At 37.1% G+C, this 26,418-nt stretch overlaps 1 protein-coding gene across 1 annotated transcript in view; it reads left to right on the top strand.

The window, feature by feature from the left end:
* The window catches only part of LOC119776526 (parathyroid hormone 2 receptor-like), a 55,898-nt gene that overhangs the window by 5,814 nt on the left and 23,666 nt on the right, over positions 1 to 26,418 (top strand). Inside the window, exons 2-4 of the mRNA XM_038274960.1 lie at positions 4,551 to 4,661; positions 11,278 to 11,402; positions 18,352 to 18,449. Coding sequence (XP_038130888.1) covers positions 4,551 to 4,661; positions 11,278 to 11,402; positions 18,352 to 18,449 — 334 coding nt within the window. The remainder of the gene's footprint in view (positions 1 to 4,550; positions 4,662 to 11,277; positions 11,403 to 18,351; positions 18,450 to 26,418) is intronic.

Genomic DNA, 26,418 nt, shown 5'->3' with positions numbered 1-26,418 from the left:
CACTTTTCATGCAGTGTCAAGTACTGTCATTAGTCTAGGGAGTGTCTGATTTGGTTGTGTTAAGAATATCAACACGTCATCGGCGAATAGGGCCAGTTTTTGTTCCCCTGCTGTCATTGTAACCCCACTAATATCAGATCTTTGTCGTATCCACTGACCCAGGGGTTCTAGAAATAAGGCAAAGAGGAGTGGAGAGGCGCCACAGCCCTGTCGGGATCCTCTCTGTAGAGTAAAACTGTTAGTCAAATCCCCATTTACTTTGATCTTGGCCGTAGGCTTGCCGTACAGTGCGGCAAAAGTATCAACTATGTTTGAATGGAAGCCAAATTTTGATAAAACTTTATATAAAAAGGCCCACCGTACCGAGTCAAAGGCTTTTTCAGCGTCTAGGCTTAAGATCAAAGTTTCCAATTTATGCTGACTAACATGCTTCATAATATGCAGGGTTTTTCGAATATTGTCTTGGGTTTGCCTTTGTCTAATAAACCCTGTCTGGTCTTTGTTAATGAGGTCTGGCAGTATTAGTTCCAATCTTTTAGATAAAATGGAGGTGAACAATTTATAATCGATATTTAAAACACTGATTGGCCTATAATTACTACACTCTAATTTATCTCTATTCTCCTTTGGAATTATAGAAATGATGGCCTCACTCCACGAAGAGGGAATCACCTTTTTCTCCATTACCCAGTTAAATGCTCTCAGTAATGTCGGCACCAGTTCCTCCTGCATACTTTTATACCATTCTGAATTGTAACCGTCTGCGCCGTGGGATTTACCTGTTTTTAGTCTTTTTATAGCTGATAAAACCTCCTCTTCAGTAATTTTGGATATCAATCTTTCATTTTGAGCATCCGTGACACTTGGTAGATTTAGTGAAGACAGAAAAGTATCAATTTGGTTAATCTCACTTAATTGCGGCTGGGAATACAATTTCTCATAGTACTCCTCAAAACACTGTTTTATTTTCTCCGGGTCGGTTTCTACTTGATTTGTCAATGGATTTCTAATTTTGTGTATTGTCCTCTCTGCTTGCTGTTTTCTTAACCTGTAGGAGAGTAGCTTCAATGCTTTCCCCCCTGTATCATAGTACTGCTGCTTTGTAAAAAGCAGTTTCTTTTGGATTTCTTGTGTATTTATTTCATTAATTTCATTCCTTACTTCTGCTATTTTTGTTTTGATTGTATCATGTAGTGATTTGAAATGCTCTTTCTGTAGCCGCCTAAGTTTTTCTTCTAGATCCTTCAGTTTCTGATTTTTAAGTTTCTTTACCATGGCAGAAATAGCTATTATTTTACCTCGGATTACTGCTTTTAAAGCATCCCACAGCACAGTCGGTGAAACCTCTTCATTGTCATTAAACTCTAGGTACGATCTAATTTCAAGTTTTAGTTTTTCCTTAATTACACTGTCTTTTAAAATATTTTCGTTTAACCTCCAAAGAGTAGATCTTGTCTTATTAACCAACTGAAGTGATAAATAGACGGGATTGTGGTCTGAGAGTGTACTAGTGCCGACATCACAGTTAATAGCTCTAAAAATATTGTTTTTAAACATGAAGAAATAGTCAATGCGTGAATATACATTATGGGCAGTGGAGTAATGTGTATAGTCTCGGCTTGTTGGATTAATTTCCCTCCATACGTCAACAATTCCCATTTCTTTCATTAAGATATTTATTCTTTTACTAATATTTTTAGCATCAGATTTCCCATTGGATGAATCAATTTTTGGAGTAGCCTAATATTGAAGTCTCCCCCACATATTACAATACCTTGACATTTTGTAGTCATTATGTCAAAGACATGTTTGTAAAATGACCAGTCACTGCCTGGAGGTACGTAAACATTGAAAAGACTTACTAGAACACCATGGATTTTCCCAATTATCATAACATATCTCCCTTCGCTATCCTTGTATTCAGATATATATTCAAAATCTACCGCACTGGACAACAAGATCGCCACCCCCCTTCGCCTTCCAGAGCTATGGGAAGAGAAATAGACTGTTTTAAATCCCATTTTATTTAGTTTAGCATGTTCAATATTATCAAGATGTGATTCCTGGATGAATGCTATCTGGACTTTATCCCTTTGTAACTGAGACAACATTTTCCAACGTTTGATTGGGTTGAGTACACCATTTATATTAAGTGAGACAAATCTTATCGGCCTGTCTTGCATGTAAATATATAACTAAGTTGACAACTTAATAAACAATGTGGCAAGCTTCCCCATCTCTGCACACAACAGCAGAGGATGAACAAAGAAATGGGTAAAACACCCAAACAAAACATAACCTTAACAAACAAATAACAACAGAACACCAAAATGTGACTCCCTGTGCAGGGGTCTGATCTATAGACCCTAATTACCCTGATGGGCGCTAAAGCATAAGCCCTCCTCCTGTATCGGTGAAGGTGGTGCTTGGTGGTTACAACCGTATATTGAAGTTAACCCTCAAAACCCCTATAAGAAAGTTCACAGTTTACTCACCCACTCTCCTTTTATCATTACCCATATTTAAAACGAAGGTTAATTGCAATAAAGAAAATTAAAATAAACCAAAGCCCAAGTCCTCACTCCACAGAAGAACCTGGTGAAGGCCGCCTGAATGCACGAAGCTTCTCCTTGTAACTTGCGTCTTTGACGGGATCAGGCGCGCTCCTGGTTGTGGACCGGTCCGCTCTCGTCCAAGTCAACTGCTTTATCCGCTCCATGAGAGAATCCGGTGCTTTCGTAGTTTTAACAGCGTACCCTCTCCTCCTCAGGTCATCCACCGCATCTGCCGCAGAGTCATACACTTTGATCTCGTCTGTGTATTTTACCCGCAGCCTGGCAGGAAATAGGGTCTGAAACTGGACTTGATTCTCTTTCAAAACCCTGCGGACCCCAGCGTATTCTCTTCGTTTATTAATAATGCGCAATGGGTAGTCGTGGTCCAGGTTTACTTGTTTGTCCATCCATTTAAACCCCTTCATCTGCCAAGCTTTGCGGAGCAGAGAGTCTTTGGACTTAAAACTCACGAACTTCACTATGATGGAGCGTGGCGGTGCCCCCGCCGGTGGCCGCGGTCCGAGGGAGCGGTGCGCCCTTTCAATATGAAGATCCGGCACCTCCTCCTCGGATAACTGTAGACCCTCACGTAGTAGCTTTTCTACGAATGATGCCATAGTTGAGTCCTTTTCCGCGCCCTCGCACACGCCGTATATCCTTATATTGTCTTGTCTGGAGCGGCTCTCCAAGTCTGTTAGCTTATCTTCTAGCTTCATATGTAGCTTTAACATCTCCGTCACTACGTCTTCTGTAGTTTGGATCCGCTCCTCGGCTTGTTCTAATCGGTTCTCTGCTTCGTCCAGTCTTGTGTTTATTTTGGAAATCTCGTCTTTAATAGTCTCTAGTTTTTCGTTGTTTTCCTGCCGAAATCCTCGGAGTTCCCGGAGGATTACATCTAGATCAGCCATGGCTTTAATCTCGGCGAGCAAGATGCTAACGAGGTGCTAGTTAGCTTTAGCTGCGGCTACCGGGCTTAAACAGTATATTTATCTTCCAACCTCCAAATAAGTTGTATAGGGCGAGCTGTGCCCCCTTTGTATTAACAATCTTGAAATAATACTTCTTCTGAAATGGGGCTTTAGGTGAATTCGCTGGGGTTTTGACGGGAGCCCTCCTAACGTGCTGCCATCTTGGCGATGTTCCGGCCGGAAGTCAATTTTTATTTAATTCTATCATAAATTATAGTTGCTACTTTATTTACACAAGTTACTCTCAATCCTTCACACTACTATAAATCCTTGTTTACTCGTTATTTCCTTTTCCCACTTTTTTTCTTAATCTTTAAAAGGGTAAGTAGCAAAAAAGTTTTGTCTTTTTTTCCCTCCAGATGACCCTAATATTATGTCATAGGTTTCCCATAACATTCAGAAAGTTATTTACAGACATTTACGGGGCCTCTATAATGTTTGTCTTTAAAGCTATCAATTTTATCTTGGTCTAACAGTGTTGCCGATTGACTCCCTTCCCAGAATACATTTTCTTCATAGATGTCCAGCTTTTCTCTATTTAGCACCCTCCATTTATAACTTCAGTTACGGCCAATTAGGCAGCTCATGTGTAACTTTCCCCTCAGCAGGATGCTACTACAATCAGGATTCACAGTAGGGACGGCAGTCCTGTTATAATGGGTTTCTACAACATGTGGCTTTAACATGCTTGCCTCAAATTCATTCAATTCAATTATTATTCAATTAAAAATAAACATCTTTTCATTTGATCAGAAAAATGTGATTTTAATCAGAGCCGTGACAAACATTTTGTTAATTCTTTGACAAAGTCTAGCATACAAGCTGCAAAAAACTATGAGTATTCTTAATCCTCTCCTAAACAGAGAGAAAAAATATCATTTACTTTACAAATCACATGAAATAACCTCTGAGCTATCCAGAAAGAAGTTTTTGGGCTGCAAGAAAAAGTGGGTAAGGATGGGTGGATGAATTTTAACACTCAGTAATGATCAGATGAAGGTTTGACTTCTCCTTCTTCTCACTGCAGATGAGGGGTGCCCTCCAGACTGGGACGGTCTTATTTGTTGGCCCCATGGCTCCCCTGGGCAGGTTACAAAGGTCCCCTGCCCATCTTACATCTATGACTTCAATCATAAAGGTTAACAGCCTTTTTCTTTATACTTTCGGCAGGAATTAGTCGAAATGTGAAAAACAGAATGCATAGATAAATATAGAAGCCTTTTTGTGTTTATATTTGTGTTTATATTGTACCAAAATATATCTTAAAATAAGAAACCCAGGGGTGTTAGATAAGATTGACGTTTTGTTCTTTTCTTTATTTCTTTTTTTATTTATCTCTGTCTATAAAGGTGAAGAAATTATTTTAAACAAAAAGAACAAAATTGTATTAAGCTCAGAAAATTGGATTCAGTAAAAGTCCTTTGAAGACAATTACTCTATTTTTTGGACACGCTGTGTTTGACAAAGCAGAGTGCTGCAATGGCAAGTAAGAAGCAACCATCAATAGGGTCTCTTTCACACTGTTGAGTCATGAGCAATCAATTTAATTTGGAAAATAGGAATTGAGTGATTAAGATGATAAGATCTTTACGTTGATTTTTTAAATAATGATTTAAAGCAATTTATGCTATTAGCACTTTTTTTCTGGGAGCTTTTCCATGTTAGTTTTATGCTTATCCCCTTTGGACTTCTTTTTTAGTTTCCTTTTGAGTTTTCAGTTATTTATGTCATTCTGTTTTCTTAGTCATTGGTTTCTTTTCCATTTTGCGTCAGTGATGTGTTTTTTGTGTTGCTCTCTGTTGCCCCCTTGTGCCAGTCTCCTCCCCCCTAGTTTCTAGTTGCTTCGATCCACACCTGCTCCCTGTTAGCTGATTAGCCCAGTCTTTGTTCTGTCTCCCATATACACACCTCCTGTGCAGTTTTGTGCTGGTTCCTCGTCATCATTTGGCTCCTCTTGTGTGTTTTCCCCTGAGATCTCCTGGTTTTTGGTTTCCTGTATTTTGTTATTGGATTTTCTCTCTGTTGCCTTTTTTTTAATTCAGTGGGATCCGCTTACTGTGTTCACGTTGGTCCAGAGCCAATTTGAACACTATAAGCGGTTGATTACTAAAACCGAATTTACCCTTATTTCACTTCTTTTTTTATGCAGAATATGATCTAAATTCCATTTGTATGGTTTTCAATGACAAAAATGAAATGAAACGATAGCTTCAGAATTTACTGAATTTTATTACTGTACCATGCAAGTTTAATCACTGTATTCTGTGCTGTGCACAGATAACTCTAGTAGTCTACGTAACTTATTATGTACTTATTCTGGCTCTGCTGTGCTGCTGGTGCATTTTTATAACATGTCTGAAAATAAAGTTGGAAAAAAACTGTTTCCTAGAACAACAACATTGAATGTAACTGCAAAGGTTACAGAAAAATAAAGCTAGCCTACCTCTGTTTTGTGTTGCGGATCTGCTGCACCGCATTAAGAAATCACTTAACCTAACCCATCCATGGTTCCCTGGATCAGAGTGTTGTCCAACACCAAGTTCACTTCTTTTTCAAAACGATGTAAAAGGTAAAAGTTTTTGAAACCAACATGCAGGAGACCAGTCTTCAAAATGCAAACTGCATTCCTCATCTCAGTTCTGGAAAGGACAACTGTCTTCTTTTCTTCATCCTCCCCCTCCTCTCCCTCCTCTCTGCGCGCAGCACTGGTACCCTCTTGTACATCCGAGATGTACACGTAATTTTAATATTATTTTTGCACATGTTTACATTCATAAAATGGCCAAAAATGAAAGCTATAAGCAGATTTCTTGATTACTATAAACAAATTATTTAAAAAGCATTTGTATAGAAATGATTCTGTCCCAACCCTTTTGAACTATATAAGTGGTGGATTACTATATCCGTGACCACTATAAGCGGATTCCACTGTAAATCAGCGAAAACTCATCATTTTACTCTGCATTTGGGCCACAACCGCATCCACCATCTTTGACTGTTAGGGGTGCATACAAACTAAACTCTGCTTCTTGATGTTTGGTTCTGAATCTGGGGATGCAAAATTAGACTTGAGTCAGAGGACCTTAGAGGTCTGGGCAGTATATTAACTGACTACAAGTCTATGACATATTTTAGTTCTTAGCCATTTGGTAATATCTAGACTAACAGAGGAATTTTGATCTCTATTCTCTCAGAGAGGGGGAGCCAGTGTAATAAATGTAGCTCTGGGGTCATTTGCTCCACTTTCTTTATTTTGGTGAGAATGCTGGCAGCAGTGTTTTGAATCAGCTATCAAACTTTTTAGTCAAACCCGTAAAGACGCTTTTGCATTAATCAATTCTTGTAAAACTAAAAGTATGAGTGGATTTTTCTAGATCCTGCCTGGACATTTGTCCTTTAATCCGGGAAATGTTCTTCAGGGGTGATAAAAAGCCGACTTTGTTACTGTCTTCTCTAAAGGGTCGGGTTTATATAAGTCCAGAATTACAGCATGATTGGTGGTTTCTAGCTATAATTAATCTACTTAATACTTGTAAAAGCTTTGGGTTTTCAGGCCTGAAAATGCAGTAATTTCATGCTCTTATGCGTATTTCTCTTTGAAGACCTCATAATTTCCTCTAATTATTGAAGATCATTTTTGCTTTATTTAAAAGTTCTGCTTACAGTAAGTTAAGTAAGGCACATTTGTCTTTAGAGAGGTTCTCCATTGACGACTCAAGCTTTGTTCCACTACACACGGAAACTGCTGTGTTTCCTTTGATCCACTGAGAGATTGCAGGACATATTTTGGGATTTATTTAAAGGTTATTTTAAAGAATCTGTCTGTTTTCTATATTAAAGCTTTAGTAAGGGATTTTTCCAGAAATGTACATAGTATCACCAAGTCACTTTTTGTATAACAGTATGTGCAGGAAAATCTTTCCTGCTCTTCTACCACCATATAAAATAATCTCCCAAATACACTCTGGTCTTATATCTTCCTTCTGAGGTGTTCATCTTCAAACTTGTGAGGCAGTTTACTTCTTGTGATTCAGCCAATGTTAATGTATACTGTGAGAGCAGGGAAGCTACAATGAATGGCTAAAACCTCACTGGATCACCTCATTGGATAAAAAAACAACTTAGAAGTTCAAGAGGAATTGAGGACATCACAAAGATTGACATGTGGAAAAACCAATAGATAAAATAAAACTTGGAACTCAAAGACAAAGGAAGATTGTCTTCTCTACCTTTACTGCATGAGCATTTCTATGGTTGTTTTGTTTTGCATATACATATGTGGGGAGATCAGAATTCATGGTTTTGAGTGTGATCAGAAGATTCAGGGTATTGATATATACAGCTCACCCAGCCTGTGTTTAATCCCAAAAGCTGATGTGTTTTTACTATTTAAAAATGGTAAAATTACATATTCCTTTAACCTTTTAGAAACCTAAACCCCTTTAGCATGTAAAAGTTGTTAAAGTTATTTTCCTAAAATAAACATTCACCTTTCCCATCTGGCTTTTCAGTTTCCTGCTTGGGTCATTTTTTTAGTCCAAGCATTGTGCTCTACACTTTGTCATTCTGAATGCTATGTCCGCAAACTGCATTTCTTTTCGAGCTGCCATCAACATATGGCTGATCATGCCAATGGCCAATTAGTGTCAAACAGCAGTGCCTTCAGGCCAAATGTCAGACCCTTACTGCTTTCTTCAGCTCTTCTTCTGAAAAGGTACAAAAAACCCACAAAAATGGAGCTAGTAGAAAGGGGCATTGAAGGTCCTTGAAGTTTTTAGACTTGGTGTGAACTGTCTTTTTCACAGATGCTCTTGGAGATGTATAGCTGTGTTAAATGTTCCTTTGCATCTAGTCCGTTTTGGTCAAGTTTGTATACACCATCTTTGAATTTAGAACACTTTTACACATAATTTGCACCTAAAAAAAAAGATTTCCTTCTGGAGCCTCAGATGTTCTCCCTAGGTAATTTGCAAGAACATAACTGTTTATTATCAGGATGTGATAATAAACACTGGCTTCAAAAGATCAACCGAAGGACAACACTGACTCTGAAAAGAGAGCTACACGGCATTCTCTGCTTCTTCTACACTGCTTGACTACCTGCTGGCAGGCATGCATAATAGCTTGTGAATAAATGTGATAACAGCATCTCCACTGTCAAATCTTTTTGTAAATATGATTTTTTTTATCTTGGAAAATTTCACAGTATGTGCATTATATGTTTAGTTTTTTAAGATTGCTTGTGTCAAAGAAGGTTTTGTTTTTCACATTGACTAGTGTCACTCAGATGACCGAGGTGAGTGTAGCATCAAAACATGTAGGAGTTATTTTGATAAAACTGCTCTTTTTTCATTGCCAATAGTTTATGGAATGGTTTACCAACTTAGATTATAATCTGTTTTATTTTTAAAAGTTTGGTTCATGTGGCAAAAATTGCTATCTAGGAATCTAAGATGGTTTACACCCATAAGTGATGAGTCAATATGTGAGCAAAACAGTGACTTTACTGTGTGTGTAGGGTTATTGTTTTATGTTTTACCACAGTGATATGCAAATAATGGTTTATTGGATATGGATAGGATGTAAAGAAAAGCACTAGAAGTTACCTAAATATAGATAGTTCGTGCTGCTCTAAAGAACTTTCAGTTTTGGCCTCCTCCACAGTGGACAAAAGCTGTATTATTTTTTGCGTCAAGGAAGACCACATTTCCCAGCCGCAAAGTGGAGAACTTATGTTGTTTTACATCCTGTCCATCCATGAATTGACTTTTCCTATTTATGCTACTTCATTTATTGAAAAAATAGACACACAAACTCAAGTCAGTTCTTTCATCTTTTTTAGGTTTTGGATACTACTGAAATATAATTAATTTACATAAAACTGTAATTTGTTTACAAGTAACCAAAGTAAAAAAAGGAGTATCTGACATTGTTAAGCATATGAAAGAGACAAGCTGTTCTTTGGTCATCTTACCTACTAAACTGCTGAAAGGGGTTTTTCACACTGTTTGACTTTTCCTCCTTATTTTAATAAACACCTGTCTCAGCTCAGAAGGTGTCCCTGATTCTATTCAGCATACTGTTGTGAGACCCCTTCGTTAAAAAAAAAACACATCTTGATGCTAATTATTTGTTTAGCTTCAGACCTGTTTTGTATTTTTTGCAGTTTATTTCCAGGTTCCTTGAGAAATTTGTTTTAAAAGAAATACAAACTTTCCTCTAGAGCAACTCTGTCCTTAAAGCTGCGGTCTGTAACATTGAGAAGAGAGCAGACTTCGACTGAAAATTTGAAGAAAAACAGGTTTCACGCCACTCCCCCGCCCTCTCTGCTTCTCTGGGGGGGTTTCAGCGTGTGTGAGCTGTGATTGACACTCCATCAGACGCTCCTCTGGCTGTGATTGGTTGTTTTGACTCGTCCCGAATTATTCTTTCCAGATTGAAATACAGGCAGTAGGCGGTACCAATTGAAGCAGTTTTTTTCACAGGTTACATATCACATGTACTGCTGTCTGGGCATAGGGACAGTTTTAGCAAATATGACAAAAAAGTGATTTTTAAAAACTTACAGACTTCAGCTTTAAGTAATTTAAATCTGGCTTTAGGTTTAGGAAATGCACTGAGTATGTACTGCTAAAAGTAAACAATGACTTTGCCCTGCTGTCTTTGTGTTGCTCAACTTAATCTCTTCATTTTATACGGTGGGTGTTCCAAATTTTTTGGTCTCACCTTAGTCAATCCGTTGGTACAGTGTTCAGGAAACTGCACTGAAACGGTTTGATTCTGTTAATACTGGTTATTTAGAGGTCTTTCTGTAAAGATTTGTGATCTACCCCCCACGATTGTCTCTGTTTTGCACAGTACATTAAGGCTCCATCATGGGTGTATTATTGTTCACTCTTTACATGCTGTCACTGAGATGTATTATAGCCAGAAACAATGTAACCTTTCTACTGCTATGCAGATGATCTCCCTATGTATATCCCTGTGTATCCAAGTAAAAGAGGAGCTCTTACAACTTTAACTAACAGAATTTTAGACATTGAAACAAAGTATAGTTTAATTGGTGATTTTACCCTTTCTGATTTAAATTTTCTAACTCCTAAAACTAAAGCAGTCAACTCTAACTGGAGTTTGAGATTTGGCAACATCATCAGGGCTAAGTTTTATCAGTTAGATCTTTTGACAGAGGAAAAAAACACTTTTCAAATGGTATGATGTGGAGCTGGACTTAACAATGCCATCATGCACCTTCTTAAACAAATCCACTGGTTTCTGCTGCTGTATTGCTCTAGTTGAATTAAAGAAAAAAAATATATAATTTTATTAATCCAAATTTATGAAGTGGTTTCCATATACAGTGGTTTCCACTCACAGTATAGTAAATGGTTTTTATTATTTCTGATTTACCACAGCAATGTTCTAAGATGGATATTAAAGCCATTAGGTTTTTGTTTTTCTGAGCTAAATGAAAATTGATTTTGTTTAAAGAAAACCATTTTAACTACTTTGGTGGCCTATGGATATTGATGTCATATACAAATATATAAACATGTTTTGATCATTAATATTCACTAAGCAAAAGTAAAAAAAAATTGTGAAAATACTTAAAGTTTGCTTTAGAAATATATATATATATATTTTTACTACAATATATTAATTTTCATTGCAACCCAAATCTTTCACAATGTACAAATCTTTTATTTTGATTGTAGAAGTTATTTTGGTGATGAAATAACTTAAGTCTATGTTTTCAGGTCAGGCTTACAGGAAGTGTGATGCCAATGGATCCTGGGTGTTTGTGGAGCAGTGGAACAAAACATGGACCAACTACTCAGAGTGTCTACGGTTCCTTCATCCCCTTAGTGATGAGGAAGCAAGAGTATGTATTACTATGAAATATAAACAAAGAAAGGATTTCTGTTTATGGTGTTATGCCAAATCGTATTTATATTAAGTATGAAACACAAATTAAAAGCTGTGTGTGAAGGAACCATGTGGTAGCCTAAAGAAGGTTGCGTTAAATTTTTTTCAAGCTCCGAAGTGATTTTTTGCCACATCATTCTGACTGCATAGAGGCTCTGCGTAGTGGCACTATGGGCTGTTTTTTTTTATAGGGTGGATGTGTTGTGTCATATATGTTCTCGGATAGGTTAATCTGGGGATTGCCTTGGGCAGAAATTATGTGGAATCCCCTCTGGAATTCAGATATTTTATTTTATTTTCCCCAAAGGCGGATGTGTTTGTTTGAAACTGCATCTCTCTTCAGACTGCTTAATTGCTGCATACTCCGAAAAAAAGTAGAGCTAGGTTCTGTCTCGATTCCCCTTCCAGAAATTCTTGTTGTGTGTGTTAATCCCCATTCTCAGACTGACACAAAAATCTTTCTTTCTTGATACAGTGAACTGTTTTTACTAATCTCTGAGTTAAAATCGTTCAATCCTTCATCACAGATAGCAAAGAAGTTCTGAGTTTAGATGTAAATCCTCACTTTTATGTTTTCCCTTGTATTCTCTTTTAGGAGAAAATAATCCATACAAATGCTTCTTTCTCTCTCTGAAATTAAGTACATAGTATGATAGAAACAAATAAATTGTTCTCAGAAGCATATGAAAATTATGATCTAATCAAAACTGATGAGGCAAAAGACATAATCACAAAGACACCAGTAAACAGGCATCATGGCTTGTTTATTCATCAAACCTTGATGATCTGTGATGAACTGGAGCAGGAGTTTCTGGGAAATCAGAAATACAGCCCTGTGGACTGATAATCTGGTAACTACCACTGCTTCACAAGCAGTAAATAACATCCTACCATTATCATGCACCTTTTGAAACTTTAAATCCAAATGTTGTGGAAAACAGTTGCCTGTTTATAGATTAGCACGTGTGTTGAATTCTATCTAACAGAACAGTGCTTGTGTTAAAGGCATATATCTTATAATTGGTCACAACTTCTCTTTTTAACTACTGTGTTCACTTGGAATTTGAAAATAAATGGTAACTTGTTTGTATTTGTGTAGCACTTCATCAAGTCTAAGGACAACCAAAACACTTTTCGCTACATTTAGTCATTCACACCCATTCATACACTAATGGGAGTGTAGTTACAGCTGTGCAGCCAGGCCCTCCGACAACCATCAGCAGGCAATAGAGGTGAAGGGTTTTGCCCCCCAAGTACATAATGACTGAGACTGGCTGAGCTGGGGTTTGAATCAGTGACCAGCTGGCTATGCCACTCTTTGGTTAAACACATAGGGCCGGATTTATCAAGATCCAATTTTGCGTGCAGTAATTTGCGCTCGCAAACTGGAATTTTACGCAAGGGGCTGAACCATGGTTTGCGGGTGATTTAACAAGAGCGATTGCGTAACTGGTGGCAGGTGCAAAACTGTTGGAGACGCCCTATTTAAATGATGATTTTGCGCGTTTTGTGGTTTGCGGCAAAGTAGTTTGTAGTTTCTACAAGATTCAAGATTCAAGAGACTTTATTGTCATTCACATCACGTGTTACATGAGGTAGAACGAAATTGAAGTTACATGAGGTAGAACGAATTGAGAGATCAGTGACCAGCTGGCTATGCCACTCTTTGGTTAAACACATAGGGCCGGATTTATCAAGATCCAATTTTGCGTGCAGTAATTTGCGCTCGCAAACTGGAATTTTACGCAAGGGGCTGAACCATGGTTTGCGGGTGATTTAACAAGAGCGATTGCGTAACTGGTGGCAGGTGCAAAACTGTTGGAGACGCCCTATTTAAATGATGATTTTGCGCGTTTTGTGGTTTGCGGCAAAGTAGTTTGTAGTTTCTACAAGATTCAAGATTCAAGAGACTTTATTGTCATTCACATCACGTGTTACATGAGGTAGAACGAAATTGAGAGTCACGGCCCCAGTTACATCCGAATATAAAAAATAAATTATAAAAACTAGCTACAAGATCAAATTATATAAATAGAAAAAAAATATTTACAGATATATAAAAACAAGAAGTAGAAAATAAAATGTATATTAATAGGAATGTACAGGATGGATGAAGTATAAGTAATGTAGCAGCGTGGGAAGATATAAACTATATACAAGCTAGTGCATTAAGAAATTTAAATCTTACAGTGATATATAAAGAAAAAACTTTGTGGCAATCTTTATTCCCTAAGGTGGTATGTGGCTGAATTTCTACTTCACTGCAGTAAAAAAAAAAAAACAACAAGAACCAGGTGTTTTGTATTGGCCTGTAGAAAAATGGACATACCAAATGGCTCACAAGAAGTGACTGTGGATGAGATTACGCATCCCCGCAGCATTGGCATGTTGCTCCACAGTCGCAGGGGGAGAACCCCGACCCCGTTGGACAGCACTTCGGACAGCACTTCTGAAAAACGAGATTGGGAGATCCCAGCTCTCGCTGCAACCGTACGCTGGAATGACCCAGATGCAAAAAAGTGCAACGTTGCAAGGAGTTTTGTGATATCTGGTATTGCGTTGGTCCTCCTTGTGGCTGGCTCCAAATCCATTCGGAGTTCCCCCAACAGCTCCAAAATGGCAATGCAGGATAAACGATATGTTTTGATGATCGTTTCCTCGTTCATTCCAAAAATATTCACACGGAGTGAAAAAATGCGTTCTCTGTGTCTCCTTGCTTCATTTCCATGTCTCCTTCTTGCGACAATAACCGCTGCCATGTGTGCGCAATTACGCATACAGACCATTTGCACCTTCTTTTGAAACGTGTTAAATATAGAGTCAGATACCGTTAGCAAAATTGTTTTTAGGTTTGATAAATCACTTTGCGAGTGCTAAATTAATATATTTACATGTTCTCCTCCCACAAGACGCACTTTTGCGTGTAAACGCCCCATATTGCATATTCATTGCAGAAAAAGTACTAAATGGATAAGAGGCGCTATTTAGCACGTTTTAAAGACCAAATCCTTTTAGCACGCTATTGATAGATCAGTTTGTAAATTTTTTAGCGTGCGCAGTGAAATAGCTCACGTTTTTATACTCGCAAACCTTTGATAGATCAGGCCCATTATCTATCTATATCCTGCTTAGATTTTTGTCCATTGCTTCTTGTAGACAGAAACAGACTACTCCTCTCAACTGTTTGTTGAGTGAAAATATTCCTTTTTTTGTTTGTTCTTTTCCAGAAAACATAAATAGAAATTCAAAGCTGCTGATATATACAACCTATCCCGAAAAACTGTTGGATAGCCACAAAAGATTTACGTGTGGTTAACTGACCATCACTGAAACCATTCCAAACTTTGCCAACTAGAAATTGATGTATTTCTTTAATGTTTCCGTCTCTCTGTTGAACTTATAGCTTAAATAAAGGAATCATGGTTATTAAACAGGTGGACTCAAACATCGAACCTGTTAATTTTGTAGCAAATATAGACATACATTTAGGATGACAGTCATCAGAAATGATAAGAATGAATAATCCAGTGGTACTTCATGGGAAATAAGGTTATAAATCATAATTTTAATATGTGATTGTTTTTTTTTTAATTTGTTTCTGTGATTTACTTTAGTTTCATTCACAGCAAAACAGATCTGGGATCACCTTCACATCGGAACATAGACAATTAGCAGGTATTTTAATGGTCTCTGGAACATGGTGTGCTCCTCATCACCTGAAGGGGTGTAAGAGTTCCCTGACTGTACATGACACAAAAGCTCAGTGCTAAGATAATGGTGGTTCAACACCAAGGTGGCCACACATGAGTGAGGCATGTAGCAGCAGGAGCCATTTATCCCTCTCAGGTGACCAATGAAGACTTATGTTAATTTGTCATCCTTGAGAATTTGGAGGACAAGTGGCCATCTGTTGTAATTTGATATAATACACTTTAGATTTATAACAGCTTATCACTTCTCTGTCTGCGGTCAAAAGGATCTTACGGAGCATCTCAATCAACCAATCCACACCCTTTACTGCAATGTCACAGCGACAAGATCATTCCTCATTTTCTCCCTCACAGAGATTGGCATACAGAGCTTCACGTGGAACAGGATCTGCACTGTGATGAAGCACTCCCCTCCTAATTGGATATTTGCCACAGTTAAAATGTAACATTTAAATTATCCTAACTTCAAGGAAACAATACATTTTGGGTTAAATAGGCAGAGAAAGAAGAGAATAAAGTGTAGGTATTAACTACTATAACTTTAATTATAACATTAAGTTTGAGTCCAAAAACTAACTGTTACTTTCCAAGATTTCTGCTCATAGTGATCAGCAAAACAATCAGATGTTAGATGTTTTAAATGCATGATTTCTTCTCATTATACTATTTATAGAACCCCTGGTACTGGCTTATCCACAGAGAGACTGGAACTGAGGGTCGAGGTCCACAAACCTTCCATAACATGAAAACTCACTAATCTGAGCTGGCTGGACAGTGGTGTCATCAGCTGTACTTCCCATATTTCTAGCTGCTGCTGCAACACTGACTGCATGGCGTGTGGCTACTCAGTCCTAATATGGAAAATATCCCCAGTGACATATTGTGTTGAGCAACCTGCAGCGGTCTTAGCAATGATATGCAGTGGGGCAACAAGGATGCTATGTTTTATGGTCAAGTAAACTGACCATTGGTAAGTTTGGCTTGACAGACCAGCCATTTCTCCTGCCTCAAAATTATTGCACTCTCACTCTGCTGGCAGGAGTGTAGGTGTTCAGTGCGAAGGTATTGAGAATATTCAATACTCAATAAGGTATTGAGAAATTGAGAATATAACTTTTGTAAGTTTTAAACTTTTTTTTAAATAAATACTTAAAAATAATGTTAGGATAATTATCTTTAATGATGTGTGAGAGGAACGACTTAATTAATCAGATTAACTATTGTGGAAAACCGGTTCTGACAAGCAACAGGCAGCCAATACCAAGGTGTAATAAACTCACATCACATCATCAATGATAATTAGCCTAACAATATTTAAAATCTGACGTTTCAGCCCTAAAACTTGACTTGACAGTTACTTGTCTTGACTTTAGATTCAACTCTGACTTGAATTTCTTTGACTGAAACTTGGGACTCAGTATTTAAGGATAAAAATTAAGAGTTGAGAGCTCGCACACCTTAACAAGAGAACAATCCTGTATCTATCAAAATACTTTTCTACTGACTTCAGGACCTACATTAAAAAGGTTTCTCATGCATATATGCCAATAAGAATGTAAGGCCCTGTCCACACGAAGTCAAAACGAACACGAAACGCTAATATTTTCCAGAACGTTTGTCGTAAAGACGGAGACGTAAAATAAATGTGATCGTCCACACGAATGCATGAAAACGCTGCAAAATGTATACCAGGCCTATAAGTGGCGCTGTGGTGCCAAAGCAAAAATAGGCGACGAAATGTTGGGCATGCGCACTAATATTTATACATGGTTGCCCTGCGGGTCCATTTTCATGGTTTAGTCAAATTCAGGTGCTGAACTATGTCGTCGATATTGCTCTGTTCTTCCTGGAGATATTCCAGAAGAAGAAGATTCTGTTGTAAGCTCGACAGCAGGGTGAGTAGCATGAGCAGCAACCATTCAACACAGTACGGCGCCATTGTTGTTGTGATACTGTGTCGCGCATGCGTGTTTAGAGGCGACGCTATGACGCATGCGTGTAAAAAAAAAATGCGGTTAGAGCTTAAAGATGGAAACGCGAAAACGGCGTTTCAAAATCTTCCCACTCTGAAGGCTGAATAAAAAAAAGATTGTTTACAGACCCCCGAAACGCCGGCTTCGTATGGATGAGAGGCTGGTTTGGTGAAAAATTTGTGCGTTTTACGCCAGGGGTTGGCTAAATGTGTTTGAAAACCCGGTTTTCACTGCCTGTTACACTCAGTCAGGGTAAAAGCCTCATTCAATTTCATTTTGAAAACTTATAAAATACACAGGTCCTTTATTTAGATTTAGTAAGTAGTCAGATTTCCCAGTTTTTCCCAATTTAAATGATTTATAATTTCTAATTTCCCCAGTTAGTTACTAATTAAGTTTAAATGAGCATTAAATGTGAACTCTCTGACTTCTAATGTGTGTTTTAATGGTTTCACATTTGGTTTGATTGACTAGAGAAATACAATTCTCTTATAAGGAAAATCAAATTATAACATAATAAAGCCTGTAAAAGTAAAATAGGTCTTCATATTTTGTGAACATCTAAGCTTTTATGTAGGTGTAGAGCTTTGTGAGTCAGTGAGCAATTTTAAGGCTTTGTGCCTTAAATGTCATCATCAGATGGTGTGACTTGAGGTCTGTGCTCTCATCCATTTTGTTTTAATGCCTGACTTCTCTGCTGATTTGGCACTTGAACTTCAAATCAATTTTTCTACAACTGATGAGAGCTTGCTTTTACTGTTGAAACATTAACACTTTAATTTTTTCATCATTTATTTGTTTCTTAGAAATATAAGTTTCATAAATGCATTTAAAAATAAATTATCCGGATCACCTCTTGTAAATTCAGGAAGCACCACCAGCAACCCCAGAGTATAGAGGATGTAATCTGCTCAGGGAATATTAATAAACATCTTAAGGGAGAGCTGAAGCCTTCTTGTGATTTGCATTCAACAACATGTTTCAGATTTTTGTAGACTGTGTGGTGGTATAAAAGAAAATGTTATTTTATATCTCAGACAAAAAATGTTTTCGTTGCATTGGGAGCTTTATATTAGGACATTTCTCCACTCCTAAAATATTTTGTTTTTTGTGAACCTGCTGATCTTTGTTTAAGACTGTCTAGACAGGGTCCTGTGAGACATGCTTGTTTGTTTTCTATAAGAGTGGTATAAAAAGCACATGCTTTTCTGTATTTTCACAGCAAGACTTCTTTGAACGGCTGTATGTCATGTATACCACCGGCTATGCTGTGTCCTTCAGCTCTCTGCTAGTGGCCATCGTGATCATTGGATACTTCAGGTAAGGGAAGACTTGTTGTTCATATTTTTTTTGTGTGCAAAAGAAGTATGTTAATCTCAAAAATGCTATTGGATGCATACAATCTTAGGCTACGTTCACACTGCAGCCTGAAGTGACCCAATTCCGATTTTTTTGCCCATATGTGACCTGTATCTGATCTTTTTATGACAGTCTGAACGACACAGATCGGATTTTTTCAAATGCGACCCAGGCCACTTGGATATGTGGTCCTGAATCCGATACGTATCTGATCTTTTCAAATGCGACCTGTGTCTGTACGGCCAGGTCGCATTCATCCGACCTACACGTCATTGATACTTGACAAATGTTACTAAACGTTACTAATCTGCGTCCTACTAAGCGGAGGTGGGAAAAACTAACAACCATGGCGGAAGATAACACAGAGAGCAGTCAATAGAGAGCTCAGTGAGAGCTCTGTACGGACGTTGCTATTACTGCCCCACAAAACGCCATTGCAAGAAATCTGGCTCTCTTTCTTTTTGATCTTCTTAAAAAGATTTCATTCGTAATGTGCCTGCTCCTGTTGGAGAAGAACTTAAAGAACGCAATATACGCTGCGGTATTACGAGTCATGTTTACTTCCGCAAACACTGAGGACGCTTGCTACATGTGACGTCATCGCGTCCTCGAGTGCGCATGCGGGACACTTCGGTTGAACGCTTTCAGTTCACACAGTAGATCACATACAAGTCGCATATACTTGGAAGTGTGAACGGACATGCAAAAAAATCCGATTTCACAAAAAAATCGGAATTGAGCATTAAGGCCTGCAGTGTGAACGTAGCCTTAGTTTTGGTGTAATAAGAAATCTAGTTTGTCGCACAGACTATATACAGTAACTATGGATAAAGATATTTGTGAAAAATAGCCAGTTTGAGGACTTTGGATACAATCACGTATTGCAAAACAGCTCTTCACTAAAAAAATGGCCAACAGCTTTGAAAAGCTGTTGAAAACAGACGGAAAAAAAAGATGTGGGTTTACTCAAAGCTCTTAGACGTCTGAGCCAACTGGTTGAAATAAAAGCAGGTGAAAAAAATGTATAAATTGCCTGACATTTGAAACCTTTTGGGATTTGAAACTGTCAGTTCTTTTTTTTTTAACCGTGTGCCCCACTTGTTCTTAGCAGATAAATGTACTGTAGCCTTGCTTTAAAATCCAGTGAGAAGTCCTCCATCAATTTTAAAATCGTCTCCAAAGGTGGAGTATTTGAACAATGCCACAAGGGTGGGAAGTGAGACCGCTGGATTGGATCAAAGTGCCGTGTATTCCTGAATTCATACTTTTCCTCTATGTAGTGTTGATCATTTTCTCCTTAAACATCCTGACCGAGTCCAGTATACATTTCAAATTTTAATGATTCCACTTTTCCCAATGTAACCCTTTAATTCCTTCATAAAAAAAACCTCTTGATTTTAAACTTCAATGGAGTCTTCCGAAGCTTTAAGCAAGCTGTAGAAATCAAGGAGCTCTTCAAGCAATCCCAAGGACAAAGCTGTGAAGCACGACGGGATTAAGTATGGTTATAAAAAAATGTCTTCCGGCAATATTAAATCTGCCTTTTGAATAGAGTTAGCACCACAACTGGAGAAATAAAATATATATAGTTGGGAATGGAATAAATAATTTACTGTCAGCTAATTCAGTAATGAAATAATCAATAGCTGGAAAATACTTACCCCTAAAACAGGATATTAGCTATAAAAAAAAAACTAAAAGGAGTAATAAAGGGCAAAAATTGTACAAAAATTACATGCATCCGCATTTACAAAAAACTATTTTAACTTTGAATTCCTTTTATCCAAAACTCCATCAGTTGCATAATTTAGCTTTACTCAATTCAAATGCTGTAAAGGATCTCATTTAAGAACCTTTTGTTGTGTGTTTTTTTAATAGATTGTTTAAAGAAATTGTCAACATATTATTAAAATAATAGTTAAACATGTATTCCAGGACATATTTCATTACAATAATTTAAACATGTGTTTGAACCATTTGTTCAGTGATTAAGCAGATCAATTGTTTAAGTTAATTGGTCGATACAGTCAGCTGGTTTTCCTTATATAGAAACCCTGGAGCCAATCTGACTGTATGACTTGATGGAATTGTAGCTGTCAAGTGCTTTGAAATGACATGGTCTGAATTGGCGCTATAAAGATAAACTGGACTGAAGTAAAGCAAGATTTAACTGTATATTTGTAGGTTTTCTTCATGTCAAAAAAACAACTCCTAAATTAACAGATGGAGGATTTTTCTTTATCTGCAGTTCAAAAAAGCAAATGTATACATGTCGTATCTGCTAAATAATGATGTGGAAACACAGTCGGGGTGACTTGACTTTTCTTTTTTTTTTGGCAATAAAAAAAGGTCAGTAAGTATTTCGTCTGTATCCATTCCACAAATACTAGGTGCGTTTCAGTTGAGCTAGACCTACGTAGATCTGATCGGTGTTGGTCTGTGCACGGTGTACGCTGGTTAGACTTGATCCAGTCTGCATCTCATGTCTGGAATACGTGAGCAACCAATACCTCAATAGATCAGAACAAGATCAGCCACTACCCTTGATCAAACCAACAGTGGTGGCCATGGACAAATTTTGATTTCAGAAATTGGGGGAGGAAACAAGAATTTTTTAATATAACTAACTTCAGGGTGTTTAACCATCCAATCACAGACCCGATTCAGTGATGGTCGGCCAATCAGGAGCTTGTAGATGGTCTAAACTCAGGTGAGCGGGCTTCAACTTGAGCTTGGTTTTCCGTTTGGTCTTAGTGCTTAACAAATGTGTGTGTGCTGTTGTATAAGTTTGTTTTTGGACCGTAAAACGTGCAGGGGACCAAAAAAAAGTGAAGAGAACATGTCCCCCTATTCCCCCCCAAAATTACGTCCATGGTGGTGGCTGCAATGCATGGTGAATGATGGCAAAACGCCCTCCTGTCACTGGGTAACGGACTGTTGATTAGGCGTGTAAATAAAACGACCCCTACATATCCTCCCAACCCTTTCAATTTGTCTGTTTTTTTATTTTAAATATGCATACTTTCCTAAAACTTGAACAATTACTCAGTAGCATATTTCCAAGTATTTGTTTATGTACATGTTTGTACTTGCCTTATTGGCAAGACTCGAAGTTGCCTTATTGAACCAGTTGGCTTAGTCTTGCCTTATTATTCAATATCTTTGTGTTTTTACATATAGCCTCATTAACTGGCTTATTGCTGATTTTGCATATTAAAACAATTAATACATTGGATTCGTAGATATAACACAACTTACTGTGAGACTCTTCATCAATACAGTACATTTGACTCCAAAGGAAAGTTTATTCCATATTTGTTCTATTATGTATATTTCATCAATAAGCGATGCCAGCTCTGACCAGTTCACAACAGACTTTTAACACAGCCTATCAGCACAGCCGTAAACAGACGAGCCGCTTTTCATCTCAAATGCACCTATTGTTGCAGTGCATTGTACGACATGTAGTGTGAGTATCATGCACACTAAACCAGGTTTCAGTTCCTAAATGATAGTAGTCCTGCAGCTATTCAACAGTGTTGAAAGTTTTTATTCTGACAGTTTTTCTTTTCAGTTATTCCATTGATCTATTAATAGACACTATCTCTAAATTCACATGCCTCCATAAACACGATTCAACTCAGGAAAAGAAGAAAAGTGTTTTTGCACATTTTACTTGCATTGTAAATGTTTAAAATGTAAACTCATAGGTGGTCAGAAATGCAACTTAAATTTTCAGCATAGAAAGATTTGTTTTTGTTTGACATAAATACCAAATGGGTCTACAGTTTGTACAGTTATGGCATTTTCAATGCTCTTAGTTGGTTGCTCTTTTAGCTACTGGTATATTTTGGAGTTTTTCTACTCCAGATATAAGTTAGTTGTTTACCAAATTAGTTGATTATAAAAAAAAAAAATCAATGGATTAAGATTAATTTAGATTTAGTTGATAAATAGTTTCAGACCGAAATGATATTGTGTTGGGAACCAAATACATTGTGTAAGCTATTAATTCTGGCGTGCATATTACTGGAAGCCAGGGAAATGTATTGGTAAAAGTAAAAGAGTACCTACTTTAGACCAAAACCTCCTATGTGCATGAATGATTAAACCATACATACAATCATAGAACAAAAACATGGCTGAAACTATTACATATTAGTACTTACTAAAGCAATAAAATGCTAACCTTGTTCAATTATTTTGCTTAGATACTGTATGTTTTAAAGTTTTTTAAATGGTTAGAATTCCTATTTTAATTTGTTGCACAATTTTACGCACAAAGAAAATTTACCTCCGCTTGTCTGATTTATATCGTTAACTTTAACTAGCATTCAAAAATATGGATCACACTATAGGCACACCCACCTTACAACTTGTATATTTCTGTAAAATGGGTGAATTATTCTCTGCATATACTAAATTATTCAGCTGTCTAAGTTCCAATAAAGATAGCAACTCTATGAGAATCCATGTGCTTCAGACATATGGACATCCTCTAAAGCTTTTCTTAAGCAGGAGTTTATTGATCTGTTTTTATTTATTTGGTTGTTTATCATTTTTGATCCCCAGATAGAAAGTGCTGCTGCTCAAGCCTTGAACATCTTAGACTCCTACTGTACATTAAAACAGAACACAAGCACTTTGAATAGAGATGTTTAAAGCTAATAAATGGCCTCAGAAAAGAAAAAAAAATTTTTTAGTGCTAGAATGCACAACTGTCAGGTGTCCTCTTCGCTTGGATCAATACTTAACCACAAATAGCACCCGTAAATGTAAAAGCAGATTAAAGTGAAAACAACATCAACATTTTGGTGTATAATGTGGCAGGCAGGCTGAAGCCAGAACAGTGCAAGAAGAGTAAACCAGTCGTCACACAACTCCGTCCCTATACAGGCGGGTTAATTTGAATTTTTTTTCTTTGCAATGGTAAAGAGGTTTTTGACTTTGTTAATCTTGCATACATTCAGAGTCAGCTGCTTTAGATTCCAAAGAAATTACCTTTTCCTTGTGTAGAAAAGGACATAAATGATTTCCTAAAGAAGGTAAACTAGCACAGAAAAAATAAATCAATGGCCTTGTAAGGTATAGAAAACACCACCAGAATAATTTCACATTTTCCAATTTATCATCACCTCGAAAAGGTGTTTTTAGGGGGAATTTGGTGCTGAACACCAACACGACTACACTTTTGAAATAGTATGTAATAGTAATTTTTCAAAATAGCTTAATTGAATAATTGATTTAATGACAATCATGGCAAACAGAATCCAAAGCGCCATATTTACTAAATAGAATCACCCTTCGTATAGTTTGTCCTTAGTTTACTAAATACAGCAGTTCTGTGAAGGCCTTGGCTTTGATGGAGCACATCAGATAAAAAAATGGCATCATGAAGACCTAGGAGCACTGCTGACAGCTAATGGAAAAGTTATGTAGAGTTTAAAGCAGATTAGACTCAGAATCAATATCCCAAGTTTGTACACAGCTCAGCTTCTTTCCTTAATAAAAACAGTATGAGAAAATGATGATGGTCACATTCTATACTGACAGCCCAGGCAGGCAAAGCTGTAAACAGAGAACCAGGGAAGAGAGTTTATGGTCACTGAAGGATTTGCACAGCAACATCCTAAATGTAAGAATTGGTCGTCAAGACAACTAGTAGTTTTGCACTACATAAATTGGGCCTCTCTGTAAGAGTGGCAAGGTTGTGAATTTGTTTAAACTGTTTAAAAAATATGTAATGTTCTGACATTTTGTATTATTTATAAAAATTTTATTTTTCTAAGCTTTTATCGTGCTTTTGATAGTAACAAAACAACCAAAAAAAAAAAAAAAAACTGAGCCTTGCATGCAAAATTAATTGCGTTGAGAAAAAAAGGACGGGAATTGAGAAGGACGACACTTTTCATACATTGAAAAACATGACTATTCTTTTGTATAATGAGATTTTCTTAAAATATTACAAATTTTCAGTAAGAAAGAATTCAGCACTTTTTAGAGTAAATGCTAAATGCATATACAGTACATATATAATAAACTTCCTTTTGACTTGAATGTCAACATCTCTATAAATTATCCTTGAGTTTTCATTTGAAAAAATGAAATATATGAACCTCGGACAATAACATGCACACCTTAAGGCATGAAGGGAGCCAAGGTGATTAGAGGTGTATATCCTGGTAACCACAGAGCATAAATTCTGCTGCTGACATTTCAAAGGACCGTCAAGGGGCCTTTTGACAGAAGTCTCACATCTGCTGTTTTTGACTCAACAACATAGCATACAAATCTTTGATCTTGTTACACTTTCTAGTATTCATTGTTGTGTGCTTTTTCATTCAAGATCATTAGCTTGAGCTCCTGGAGGTACAGCAGGTAAATAATATTCAGATGTGGAACCGCTTTGCAAAGACAGGGACCCAAACTGTTCCCCTGAGATGGAAACAACTTGCTAAGATGTTCTAAGAGCAACACAAGGACTTACTCAGGTTCAAGCATGAAATGAAACTGTATATTCAATGTTTCCCAGGCAAAGGTGGAAACGTTGAAAGATGGAGCGGGGATCCCCTAATTATATATTATATAAAATTGTATTATATCAAACTGGTCCTATAGCCACTCTATTACAGATGGAGTAATTTAATGAAAGTAACTTTGCCCTGGGATTATTAAAGTATTTCTTATTTTGATTTAGATTCCTCATTGATGGGACAGGTGTGGTGAATGAAATAGTGTTCAGCTTGAATGAATGTGTACATTGATGACTGAAAGACATCTTCTGCCCTCATTTATCTGTTTACTACAATGTGTGAAATTCATGTTAATGTAGATTTAAAGACATTTCAATTAGTGGAAAAAAATGCAGGGGGGAATATAAAAAGAAAATCTAATCAACCAAAACTTTCGTGACTCCCATGCAGTACCTCCGTGGACCCCCTGCTGAAGACCTCCGATCTAGAGGATCAGTGTAGCTGTCCACTATGTCTAAATGTTTGTATTGTACAGAAATATAATAGACTGTCTACAGATATGGTGCTTATTGCTGATTATCTGTGGTATTGGCAAATTGTATAGATTGATTTTACACAGGAGGATTAATATCACCAGAAAAGGTGTTCCAGAAGAAAACAAATGATCTAAATAATGCATGGTACTTTATTTTCAATAGATAAAGTATAGAAACACAAAGCCTTGGTATAGACCTCTTAAGCTGATTTATGGGAGCTCTACCAATTCTACTAAAAATAATGGTCAAGCAAGGGGAAACACAAGAAATAACAGTAAGTTTCCCATTTCTGGAAGTTCAGTGGAATAACCCAACAACTGAAAGATCGCACTACTGCAACACATCCCACGACCATGGATAGGCAGCAGTAGCACAAGAAATACTTTCACCATCCCAAAGAAAACAAATAAAATAACTTTATAGACAACGAAACTGGAGACATAAAAAAGAGGTTAAACACAGGGCAGGCCTTCTCTAGTTAGAAGGAGCTAAGAAAAGATTATAAAAGTGATGCTGAACAAGTAAGTGAACTGCACTGCCTAAATTCATGTAAAGTTAACTTTTTTAATTGGTTCAAATAGAGTGTTGCTAAATACCATCATATCAGTAGATCCTGTAAACGTATACCAATTTTGTTGGTACAGAATTGTAGGTTTACATGGGTTTAGTAGCTTTCAAAGCTGCATTGAATGCTTGCTTTTTGACACAGTAAATGCAAACTTTTAACTTCACCTCAATGCTTTTTGACATTTGGTGGAAATTCATGTTTGAGGAAGTGAGGTTCCAGGATGTAATGCTCATTTGAGTAAATCTGACACTATATCTTTGTAAAGCATATCTGAAGGGGGAAAAATATGTACCTAATAAATGGTTGGTGACTTTATGTATATTTTACTCTATTATAAAAAAAATCCACATGTT

This window comes from Cyprinodon tularosa, unplaced genomic scaffold (genome assembly GCF_016077235.1).
Source record: "Cyprinodon tularosa strain WSP-4 unplaced genomic scaffold, ASM1607723v1 ctg1208, whole genome shotgun sequence".
NCBI lineage: Eukaryota > Metazoa > Chordata > Actinopteri > Cyprinodontiformes > Cyprinodontidae > Cyprinodon > Cyprinodon tularosa.
The sequence above is the reverse complement of the archived record's forward strand: the minus strand, read 5'-3'. Positions and strand labels throughout refer to the sequence as shown.